Here is a 12,591-nt window from a genome sequence, read left to right on the forward strand (position 1 = left end):
GGCAGAGGGGATGGACAATTAAGGCTGACTGACCACCACTCTGATAGTGACAAAGGCTTGAAATGCATCAGGATGACATGACGTTGTCTGTCTCCCATCCTGTCACCCCACACCCACCTGTCAGGCACTGTCCTGGAAGGTTGTTCCTTTCATGCTCACAAAAACTTAAGCATGGTCCTCACTAGGCAGAGGCCACAGCCCCGCAAAGAAAAGGGTCAGGTATCCCTTTCCAGCATGATGAGCTTCCTCCCAAAGGCAGACATGTAAAGGACGGCACTACCGGGAAGCATGGGGACAAGCTGCCATGACCTTCTGGAGCCATGCTCTTCCAGCCTAGCACCTCAGTGACTGTCACAGGTATGTCACAGGCTCCCCTGGCCTATGCAGCATCTCCGGGTTCTCTTCTACAATGGAGCCTATGTCACCCGGAGGCACCTCCAGGACAAAAAAAAATCACTCTGTACTTCTGTCCTTCCTGTGTCCAGTGCTAAGACTGGAAACCAACCAACCAACCAACCAACCAACTAACCAACCAACCAACTAACCAACCAACCAACCAACAACAACAACAAAAAACCCAAATGCAAGGAAAAAAAAAGACAACTGAGTAAAAATTAAAAATTTGATGACAAGAAGAGAAGGAAGAAGGGAGATAAAGAGGAGAAGAGAAAAAAAAGGAGGGAGGGAAGGAGAGAAGACAAGGGAGGTGACAAGAAGGAGGAAGGCAGCTGGAGGGGCGAGGAAGCACCTCCCAGGACCCAGCTTCTGCACAGTCACTCTCTGGTTGCAGAAGAATCAGAAGCTCCCAGCTCACCAACACAACGCGCAGAGGGAGGTTTAGCATCGCTTTTCCAGGGAGTGAGGAGCTGCACCCCAGCCTCCAGTTCCACACCTCAGTTTTTCCACCATTCCCATGGCTCAGAGAGAGGTATGAGTGTCAGTATATCTGTCCTTGAAAACAGGGAGGTGCCCACTCCAGGTGAGCTGTTCATAATAAAATGCAACACAAACTCCTAAATCACCCACCATCCATCTCAACAAAGTAGGTCTGCCAAGACCAAGAAAAGATCATATCTAAATGATTCTACACATGTTAGAAGCTGTACACATGCCTTGCAGGCTTTCAGACAAAACCTTTCCTGAAATTACTTTACAGGTAGAGGTTCTTCTGTATTCAAGACGGACAGGAGGTGAAAAAGTAATGTTTAATCTCCTCCAAGAACAAAATTATCTGGAGAAATCACTGTTTTGATCATTAGTCACGCTGTAACAATACAAGTTACATGGTGCACTTTGGCTCTTGATGTTATACTCTGGGAGACCTGGGATCACACAGGTCAGGGAGTGGGATGCTCAAAAGGGCTGTGGGACCACTGAGTGGGATCACTGCATAGCCCAGCAGCTCTGTTATAAAAGATGGTCAAGGACAAAGATCTGTCACTGTTACTAAAACATTTTTACTCACAAATTAAAGCCCTTAGAGTGATGGCTGCTTCTCTTCTCCCATTGGTTATTACTTTCTTTTCTTTGAGAAGGAGGTCATAAACTGGGTGATATTTTTTTTTCCTAAGGCAAAAATCTATTTTCCTTCAGGGTCACTATCCTGGGTGGCTGAGGACAATGGCTATAGCACATGGGTACTCACCATGATGTCGCCCTTCAGCAGCTGGGCTGGCTCTATGGCAATGCGGATCCTGCTGGGGTTTTCAGGGCCAACGTTGCTTCAGAGGAACAAGAAAACAGATCATTATACAGTCCCGCGATTTCATGACCACGGTAGTACAAGCTGAGAAAATGGCTAGAATTTGCACAAACAGCCCAGATTCCAAGTTTGGAGGCTTTACCTTACGGAAATGAGTCGAGAGGTTCGAGAGAGCTCTGAGTTGGGGGGAGTTACTCTAGCATCATCATAGCCCCAGACTGGAAAAGTCATGCTCAGGGAGTCCTCAGCCAGGAGGAGGGCCAAGCTGGGGACAGACCCTGCTTCTGTGACAACATGAGAATACAACTTCCACAGTGTCATGGCGTGGGAGAGAGGGGAAGTTTGAGCCCAAAAAGGGAATAATGGGTCTTTCTAAGTGCCACACATTTTCTGCCTTTCTCGTTTTGTCTTAACATAAACAAAGTACTATCTATACACATTGCAAACCAAACTAAGGAAGCCGTACAGGTTCTGAGGATACAGACCTAAAACACAAAAGAGAAACAAAAACCCCAAGGGATCTGTTCTACCACTTTTCAGTATATTCACTTCCAAACAGTAATGGTTTCCCTCTCCCCTCTCTCCTCTCTCCTGGAGGTTCCACTGCCCAGCCCCTTAATGGAGCCAACTAGAGATTCAGGGAGGAAGAACCTCTCACAGCAGAAACTTGGACACCTCCTTTGGGCTTTCGGCATTACTGGCCCACTGGGTCCACTTCTTCTTGTGGGAGAGATAACCCATTTCACAACCATCCCCCAAGCCACCCTCAACACCCAGCACAAGCCAGGCACTTACTAGATCCCAGACGTGTACACAGGCTGCATGGCTTGGTAGAGCTTCAAAAAAGGCCGGCACGCTGAAAGAGAGGCACATGCCAAGGAAAGACAGGATCATTTAACCCGTGCACAGATGTCCCACTGACAAAGTAACATGGCTGGACATCCAGCTAGAAGACTAATTTAACCAGAGGGTCATGGGGGCTTAAAAGCAACCTGCAGCTCAGTAAGTTCACCTTACTCCTAATGACTGGGGGACCAACAGCCAGGGATACTGTCGTCAACTGATGTGGGAGCACCTACTTGGATGCAACCAGGGAACAGGAGACAGGTCCTTACCCCAGACACAGGTCCTGTGAGTACCTGCATGGGATGGGGGCAGGGTCTATGCTATAAGCATCTACATAAAAGAGACAGGGTCCATGAGAATATGTCATAGAGGGAAAAGAAAGGACCCTGAGTTACAGGATAGTCTACCATGCCGGATTCTCTCCTTTTTAGAAACCTTGAGGAGAAGCACACAGCTGAACCACAGAGCTGCTGACTCAGAAAGACCCTGGCCTAACAAAGAGTTCCTGTACCTGGGTCACAGGGCTACTTAGCATCCCTTCACAACTGCCTGTCCCTCCTGTGATGGACGGCTTGGTCCCAACCTACAAAGCTGGAGCTCTGCTCACACACTGGAGCTGTGCACCGCCCTCAGGAAGCACAGGAACAGAATCTTGATGCCACAGGAGGAAACGGCTGCTAATTTAGGGCTCTAGTCTGGGATGGGAAGACTCACCTCCTCCAGTGTCAAAGCTGGGGACACCATGCAGGATGACGAAGTGCAGGAACAAGGGTGAAGCGTTCATCTTCATCGCCCCAGACAGCAGCCCGCTGAGAAACTGCACATACCTGCGGGGGACAGTGGCTAAGACTCCACACAGCTGACTCCCAGCTGCTGAGTCTCAGGAGCAGGCAGTGGGAAATGGAAACTGTGTCGGGAGGCCATGGGGACACCTTGTTCCACTGTCCACAGGCAGTAGTTACTATCCCATGTTTAGGGATGGAGGGTTCACTACCCACAGCTCTGGGAACTGCTGACACTGTCACTTATGTATAAGCATCTCTTCCACATGGACACCCACATCTAGAAGGTCTCCTCACCTGTTCCCTAGCCCTTCACTATCAAGGCCAGCACCTGAGACAGAATCTTATTGCACAGGTCTAGCAGCTCATTTCTCCCAGGGCTCCCACATAAGCCATGAGGAGCAGCTGCTCTCAAAGGCCCCTAAACTCTGCTCTCCCCACACACATCTCCTGAGCCCTCTTGTCTCAGCTGAGCACGGGTCCACCCAAGGCCACCTATACACTTTGAAGATGGGATTTTGCCGTGTGAATTCCAAGCGCTGACCTCAGGCCTCCAAGCTGACTGTTCACACTCTTCGGCACACATGGCAGCCAAGAGAGAAGGTCCTACACTAAACGTGATCGCAGGGTACTCATAAGACACGACGTGACAGCCATGCCCAGAGTGTGAGCTGCATCCTTGTCACACCCAGATGCTCCCCTGGCCTCCACCTTCCTTCCCTCTGCCCTGCAGACCTGTATCCTGCTGCTATGGGAGCCCAGAAGCAGCCAATACCCTAAGGCCACTGACAGCACTTGCACTATAGCCAAACAATCTTCACCAGAACCCGCAACCCCTCTCTGGGAATCTGTCTGTTTTCTTGCCTTTCTTCACCAAAGCACTGCACTCGCTGCAAGAGGGAAAAATCCAAACAAGGAAAGATCCCAAAACATGCCATCAAACTAATGGGCCATGCACCAAGCAGGAAGCGGGAAGTGACTGTCACTAATACAGGGACATGGGGTCCTCATAGCTCCAAGCCCCTGGATGAACACAGTCATGGGCTCCACCTTACAGTAAGAAAACAATTTGCTTGCTGGAATGTAGACCCAGTCCCTTGTCAACAGCTGAGTTTGGAGATAAAATAAACCAAACAGAAAACAACTTATGGTCTGTCCTTTTGGAAAGCTTTAGTATAATTCACAAGAATTCCCTTCATTGTAGGGAAAATTCACAGTGACAGATGGGGGTGTCAGAGTCCCACTGTTCCAGTAGCAGATTGCTCTTCTTGTTAGGATGAGGGCAAAACCTCACAAGTCAGAGAAGCTTGAGGTCCCCACAAACTCCCAAGGTATCTGGCCTCCACACTGCTCCATGAGCTTACTCTGACTGTAAAGTTTCCTGAACTGCTGTGTGCAGGTACAGAAGGGAGAACCATCTTGTGACCCCATTACTTGTGCCCCGTACATGGCACAGCTCATCAGTTGCCTTGGCTCTTTGGCCTTGAGCAAAGGTAATGGAGTTACACACAGGTTCAGGATGGAATGCCTAAGACCCTGTTTAAGACAGTGCTTCCCTCTTCCCAGTACTGAGTAATACCCAACACTAGGAACTATGTGTTCCTGGTTTCTCTTTCCTGTGAGGAGACTCGATGACAATCCAGACCTGGCCTGGCGATGACAATCCAGACCTGGCCTGGCATGGGTGGCTCTTCAGTGACCCCTCAGATGAGAGGGATCTTGATACACAGAGATTTGGAGGTATGAGGGCTCTGTGTTGTTTACAGTCACTTCCTGCTCTGATACACACCCCAACCCAGGCACTAGGGTGGACAGGGTGCCTGCTCACATCATACACGATGAAAGCTGTGTATGTAGCTTGAAACGTGAAGATTTGGGACTCCTACTCTCTGTGGGACAAACTGTTCAGAGAGCTGACACTTCTCCCTGCCCAGAGGTCACCAGCTCCTATCAGTATTACAGATGGGCAGCTTCCATGATGTCAGCTGGCTGGCCGAGACTGCTGTCCAGGTGTCAGACAACATAAAAAGTGGTTTGGGGTTCGGTTTGTTTGTTTGTTTGTTTGTTTTTCTGTGCATGGTTACATGCCTGTGATCCCAGCACTGGGGTAATAGAGGCAAGATGATCATAAGTATAAGGCTGTCCTGAGTTACATAAGACCCTGCCTAAAAAAAATAAATAAGTAAACCAAAAAAAGAAAAGAGCTGCTTTTTTCCACTGCACAGCAACAGGTGACAGCAACAAAAATCTGCATCTGCACAAGCTTGCTCACGAGGAAGCTGAGACAGACAGACAGCCACCCATGTGCAGGTGGTCACTCAGGAAGGGAGGGCAGACCTCCACCTACACCCCAGGTCTCAGTCTTTCCTCACTGAAATTTCTTAATGAATATCATCTTCCCAGATGTCCACTAGGGGGTGCTCAGCTCACAGTGGACCCAGCCAATGGGCATCACCAGTAAGCCTCAGTGTCTACAAGTTCTACATCCACAGATTCAACCAACCTCAGCTCAAACATCCTGGAAGAAAAGAGCCTGCATCTTTACTGGAGACAAGCAGGTTATTTTCCTCTAAGGACTCCCCATACAGTACAGCCAATATAGCATAAAAGCTGGGCACCTAGAAGGTTTACAGTTTAATATGTCAGAAAGACAAATACTACGTCTTCTTTCATATGTGAACCTAGATTTTATGCATGTGTTACACACACACACACCCACACACACACACACACACACACACACACACACACACACACTATTTGGGGGAAGGAAGGGGACCAGTGGGAGGAGGAGGAATAGAATAGCATAATGGGGGGATGGATATGAGCATAAGGCACAATATACATTTATCAAATGTTATAAGAGAATCCATTATTTTGGACACTAATAAAAAAACCCTGAAAACACACAGAAGGATACACATCGGCTCTACACAAATACCAGGCCATTTTATGCAAAGACCTTGGGTATCTGCAGATTATAGATGGGGTCTAGATCCAGTTCCCACCCAGGAGGTTCTGGGCAATTCCTTCTTTGTCTATGGTTGCTTAGAAGGTTGAGTTTCTCAGCCACAAATCATAAGTTTCTCCCACGACCTAAAGAGAGCTAATTATGATCTTGACTTTGGAATAATTTCTTGGCTTTGGTCCTAACATAACCTGCAGAACAGCAGCCCCTGTCCACAGGCATTCAGACACCAGTGAGGTGCACAGCCCTATGAGAACAGTCACACACATTCTTCCAGGCTCCGATGTTTCCTGAGGTTTACTGAAACATGTATTCAGTTGCTGGAGCACTCACTAATGACTTGGTTAGTGTCTTCTAGTATAGGCACCAGGGGAGGCGGTGAGAAAAGAGACAGAAGTAGGCAGTCCTAATCTCCAGAGCAGAGCAGGAGCTTGGATTGCAACACTGAACCTTGCTCTCACTATAAAATACAAGCCAAGAAGGACATGTGAAAGCTGTGAGCATTTTTAAATGAGACGTCTTCCCTGCTTCTACTCCACACTCCAACATCATTTGACACTACTGATTCTCTAAGTAGACAATCCCGGCAGCCACGCCTGCCTGCTGGGTCCAGGCATCTGTGGGAGCTGCATCTTGTTTGCACCTCACCTTCAGCGCAAATCTTAGGAATTTGGCCACTTTGGAAACCACTCAGTGGAAAAAATAATACTTCCTGGGTTCAAAACAGAAACAGGGGCTATTTTTGTTGTTGTTATTTGTTTTTTGTTTTTTCGAGACAGGGTTTCTCTGTGTAGTTTTGGTGCCTTTCCTGGATCTCGCTCTGTAGCCCAGGCTGACCTCGAACTCACAGAGATCCACCTGGCTCTGCCTCCTGAGTGCTGGGATTAAAGGCGTGCACCACCACCACCCTTTGAAACAGGGGCTGTTTAAGTAGAACCATCAGAATATTGGTGAAGTTTGCAAAAGCAGCTTTCCTGTGGGGCCTGTTGCTCAAAACAGGACATAGCCCAGCTCCAACCCAGGGTCCCACAAGGTATCCCACATTCTTCCAAACCTAGAACTGCCTGAGCTGACCCAGACCACTAGAGTCATTATGTCTGCTGGCCCAGTCTGCGGTTACACGAGAGAAAGCAGATGTGAAGGATCAAAACACACATACAAAGGTTTAAGGCTACAGCTAAATCCTGACTCCAAAATGGGAGCCATTTTGCAGCTGCTTTTGCAATTCTTGGACAAATTCTGGTGTTTAGCTTAAGAGAGAACTGCAGTGAAGCTATGTGAGTGCCTTAAAAGAGATCATCCTGCTCCCTGACAGCTGCATGTCAATACTTCCAGGGGCTACTACATGTGCAGCTAGGACAGGCTGGCAGGAAACATCCAAGAGAGACTCTCTCTGGCGTTAAGGAGCTGATACTGTAGAGTAGAAGTCAGCCTCTGATGATCTGAAACCCCCATTTGTGTCAATAAAGTTTTATTAGAACATAATCACAGTTACTCATTTCCATACTAGATATGGCTGGTTTGTGTTGGAACACTGGTGAGTGCAAAACCACACAACCAGAAACATCTACTTATCAGCTTCTCCATCAAGTTTACTGATCCCTGTCCTAGCAGACAGAAGTGAGGTCAACATAATCATGGAAATCAAAGCTCACGCTTTGAAGGAGATGATGGTCCTCAGAGCTGAAATGAGAGGTGGCCCCAAGTCTTCCTCTCTGGAGGTGCACCACAGTAGCCCACAGGCTTCAACAGACACACAGTTTTCACTAGACATATAGGATGACTCACATCCTTGCCCTGGGAAGCAGCAACCCCTCCCTCACGTTCTCAGGCAGGACCCAAAGGCAATGCAGAGAAGAGGTCAGAGGACCTCTGGCCCCCAGACAGATACATACCTCTTCTGGGAGGGCTCCATTAAAGCTGAAACCTTGTCATCATAAAACTTCTTCATTGCAAACCTGTCCAGGGCCTGGTCAGCACTGGGGAAGCAGAGGTGGGGGTGGGGAGAATGAATAAGTATGTTAGGTCAGTGGTATCGAAGCCCCTCAAGGACAAATGACCAGAATGCACATCCCATGTCTATCAGTGACACCTGCCCACACACGGCCCAGCCCAAGATTTTTGTGTAGGAGTGCACTCAGCTCAAAGCAGGAGCCACACCGAACTCCTGTCAGAACTTCCTTATCTAAAGGTGTGATACTCAGATGTTCCACTGGATCACAGGAGAGGAACTGGCTGAAGGCCGCAGCCTCCCTGGGGACCCTGGGGACGTGAGGAACAAGCTTAGCGTGTGCACATAGTGTCGTGTCTACGCTGTGACGTCTTAGAAGAATAATACATGAGACTTGGTAAGGAACTTCACAGAAAGACTTGGAGGCTGAGGACAGGGCAAGGTTGATGGCTAGGAAAGTGTGTGGAGGCGTCAGCTTTGTTGGGTCATTCTAAAGTAACTCCACAGAAAGTGAATCTACTTTGCAACAGCCTAACGGACCTTCAACCCCACCCTCAATGTTCACATCAGGATTCACAGAACCTTCTGGAAACCTCACTGTGGGGCGTTCTAGGGTTACTGACCCAACTTAAGCCATGAAATAAGACTTATTTAAATCAAAGGCATCCTTAAAAATCAGATAGGCAGCCAGGCATGGTGGCACATGCCTTTAGTCCTAGCACTCAGAAGGCAGAGGCAGGCAGATGTCTATGAGTTCAAGCCCAGCCTGGTCCACATAGTAAGTTTCAGGTCAGCCAGGGCTGCGTAGTTAAGACCTTGTCTCAAAAAACAAAACAAAATCAGATAGGCATATGAGTTCTCCATGGAAAATGTGTATGTACCCTCCAGAAAAATGACATATTAAGGAATACTGAACATGACATTCTCAAAACATACACAGAGATAAGGAGGACGAAGGAAAATACTCTAAATCAAGTTCAGTGTGAGTGAACACTTAACTCACTGTGTGTATTTGTTTCAACACAACACGGAGCTTGGCCAGTGAGGTTGTCACAGATGGAAGGGTCCATCTGAGCCCAGAACACATCAAATAGCAAATGGATGTATCTTTCAAGCTGAAAGACATAGTTTCATATCCCGTCTTTTGACTTTTAAGCATTCTCTTTTCTGGAATCCATTCATTCTATTAAACTTCGAGAAAACACCCTAGCTAGTATTGGTGTTTAGAAGTCCCAGAATGCTTAGCTTTAACTTCCTTCATCTTCTGAACTCTTCAGGGTGCTGGGAACAAGAAGGCTCTCTCTGTGTGACGTGCAGTCTCTGTTTTGTGTTACTTGTGGCTTGTAAAAAACTTAAATCAGATGTGTCCCCAGTGGCGTCTAACATATAACCTAAGGGGTGAGGGGGATCAGGCACATGTGTAAGAACAGCAGCTCTGGGAACAACCTGGGTTCTAAAGAAAAGGAAAAGCAACCTGGGTAGGAAAACAGAGTAAATGCTTAAATATGTAATAACCATATCCCAGGACGGCAGAGCCTCACCGCTGCTAGAGCTGTTATCAGGGCAGATGCTCAGCAGGTAGGATTAACTTAGAAGAGCAAGAGATAATAAGCGCAGTGATGGCCACCCACTTAACTGGAAAACACTTAATACCGTGACCCCTGCTGACCGGCAGCATGAGTGGCTGCTTGGACCCCAGTGTGATGCTATGCGAAGCACTCTACAGGTAGAGACATGCAAGAATGGCCACAGCGCGAGGAGATTCAACTACAGTTCCCGTGGTTCAGATAAGGACAGGATGCCGAGGCCCAGAGGGACTCATGCATGCTTCCTGACATTTGCGTGTGATGTCCCTCGACATAGGGAGAGCAGAGTTGTACAGCTCTGAGGGTTTGCTTTGTGGGAAGCAAGGCTGGTTCCCCAGATGCAGTGGTCTTTACAGTTGGGGAAACTTCTCTAAATAGTACTCACTCGGGTGGTCTGTATTAAGAAACAACTGGGCAAAGTGTGGTCTCTGACCAAATTCCTTTCACATAACTGAGGGGCCAATGTGACCGGGAATCTGGATGTGTCTGGCACACACATGATGCTTATTCAAACCCACAGGGTTCTGCTTTTCACCCTGGGGTAGGGTTTCCTCCTTGGCAAGCGCCAGCCTCTCAATGTGTTTCCAGAGAAAACATTCCAAAAGCCCAATTTCACTCCTTCACACTGCAGAGGAGAAGGTTCAGAAGCGGGATGATGAGAAGGCATCTATTTCCTCAGGATGGAACGGCCTGGGCATACAACGCAGCTATTGAGACAGCCAGGAGTGTGCAGATAAATGCACCAGCCACCAGGAATGGTATTTTCTTTCCGTGTGCAGTGCTGGGGAGGAATCTGAGGTCTCGCACCCACTAGGCAAGTGAATTAAATTAAGCCACACTCCTACCCAACAATGAACTTTTCTAAACTGAAGTTTTAGACTTAGTGGAGACCTGTGCCTCAGAAGACAGGAAACATCCTGACTGTCCAGTGCCTCAATAGCTGTGCTAAGACCAACTTCCTATTATCTTAGAGGAAAACATACAGTGGACTTCCCAGAACATGTTTTAAAAAATTATAGTTGTCAATATCATGATGTACAGGGTGTGAAGTGATCCATGGTGACATCAGCCTGTCATTTTTCATTAGAGAATGACTGGATCAATTAGTTTTATCACATTCATAGTGCCCCAATAGCATCCATCACACAGAACATGCCAAATAGGAACAGGTCTTTTTCAGCCTTGCCGGAAGCTGAGTTCAGGCACAGAACACTCTGGGACTAAGGGACAGAGGTAAGATGAGGCTGGTTCCCAAGAAGACCACCGCCCACATATGCAAACCCAACTTCCAACACCCCGTGGAAAAGAGCCCCCGTCTCCATCCTACCTGGCTGAGACATTGGTGAAGTGCATGTAGGATGATATGACCAGTCCGATGCGTCCTTTACCACCCTGCAGGAGACCATAGAGGAATCAATGCTCTTTCTATAGAATCCCACACAGAGACATCATGAGACAGGAGCGGGCTCAATCACGAGCAGAATGATGGAACAGGCCTCCCTAATACTGGAGAGCCTGGCACCGAACACAGCAGGGCCTCCTTAGCGGGGGAATCTTCACACAGGGGCCCATCACAAGAGCAGGTGCTCGCTGGGTGTCTGTAGACATCCCCAGAGGGCATATCCACATGGCGGCAGCCAGTCATTCACCACCTCCCAATTAGGTTAGGTGAACCGGTGCCAGGAACTGCAGCAATTAGCATGACTTAATTACCCAGGTGAAACAGGAATGAACGCCTGCCCAGGGGCTGACAGTGACAGGGCTGTGTGTGTGCATAGCTCTAAGTGGCTTCTGAATACGGTGAGCTGGTAGTATCCCACACCGGTGCCCAACACCATAATTTACACAATAGGGGGGACCCCTTATACAAAGGGAATCCACATGCCAGGCAGGTGCTATGGAAATCTTTCTAGTCATAACCACATTCACAGGCAACGTCACCAACAGCAGAGGAAGAAGCTCCATGGCAAAGCAGCCCCACTCAAGAGTCACAGACTGAACTGAAGCTTCAGGACACACTATTATGACAGGGGTCTGCAAATGGCAACCCAAAAAACCAGTTCTGTTTTGTCCACCAACTCTTTTCCTACCATCTATGAGCTAAATTTTATTATCACATATTTTTAAGCGTTGCAAAGGTAAGAAAAGAAAAATCAAAACGGTTTGTGAGACGTGAAAAAACACATGAAACTTGAGTGCCCTCATCAGCTGCCTGGAACCTGGATACTCTGCGTCAGCAGCCCCCACCCACCCTACAGGAGCAGGCTTTGAAGAACTAGGCAGGACCACATGGCATGCAGAGCCTAAAACGCTACCTACCTCTTGAGAAACGTTTGCCAAACCCTGATCTCAAATCACATAAAACCCAACTGGCAGGTCATTAATTTGTAGCTCCCCAACTCTATTCTTTTCTTCTTCTTCTTCTTTTTTTTTTTTTACGATCAGACCTTGTGCACACAAGGAGGCACTTTACAGCTGAGCTACATCCCCAGCCCCCAGCTCTATTCTTAAAAAACAAGTAAATGAACAAACCCAAAATTTTCATAAATCAACTATCATGTGAAGCTGGGCATGCTGGGAGATACCAATGCAGATACTTGGCAAGTTCTTGGCAGTGAGATCCTGGTTCTTGGCATTGTTAACTGTAAAGCTACTAATGCTACGAATGGATTTCTTGCATTAAATGGCAATTGTTTTAACAACAGAAATCACTTAGAAGGAAACACGAGCTCAGTCAAAACCAGACCCACACACGA

General features: G+C 47.8%; 1 protein-coding gene across 3 annotated transcripts in view; it reads right to left on the bottom strand.

Moving 5' to 3' along the window:
• The window catches only part of Tns3 (tensin 3), a 246,454-nt gene that overhangs the window by 108,083 nt on the left and 125,780 nt on the right, over nt 1-12,591 (bottom strand). For all 3 annotated transcript variants that reach the window (XM_052734489.1, XM_052734488.1, XM_052734487.1), the window contains 5 exons: nt 11,163-11,227; nt 8,194-8,277; nt 3,263-3,375; nt 2,498-2,558; nt 1,646-1,721 (listed from right to left, as the gene is read on the bottom strand). In XM_052734489.1, coding sequence (XP_052590449.1) covers nt 1,646-1,721; nt 2,498-2,558; nt 3,263-3,375; nt 8,194-8,277; nt 11,163-11,227 — 399 coding nt within the window. The remainder of the gene's footprint in view (nt 1-1,645; nt 1,722-2,497; nt 2,559-3,262; nt 3,376-8,193; nt 8,278-11,162; nt 11,228-12,591) is intronic.

Source organism: Peromyscus californicus, unplaced genomic scaffold, assembly GCF_007827085.1.
Source record: "Peromyscus californicus insignis strain IS unplaced genomic scaffold, ASM782708v3 Scaffold_13__1_contigs__length_99412109, whole genome shotgun sequence".
Lineage (NCBI taxonomy): Eukaryota > Metazoa > Chordata > Mammalia > Rodentia > Cricetidae > Peromyscus > Peromyscus californicus.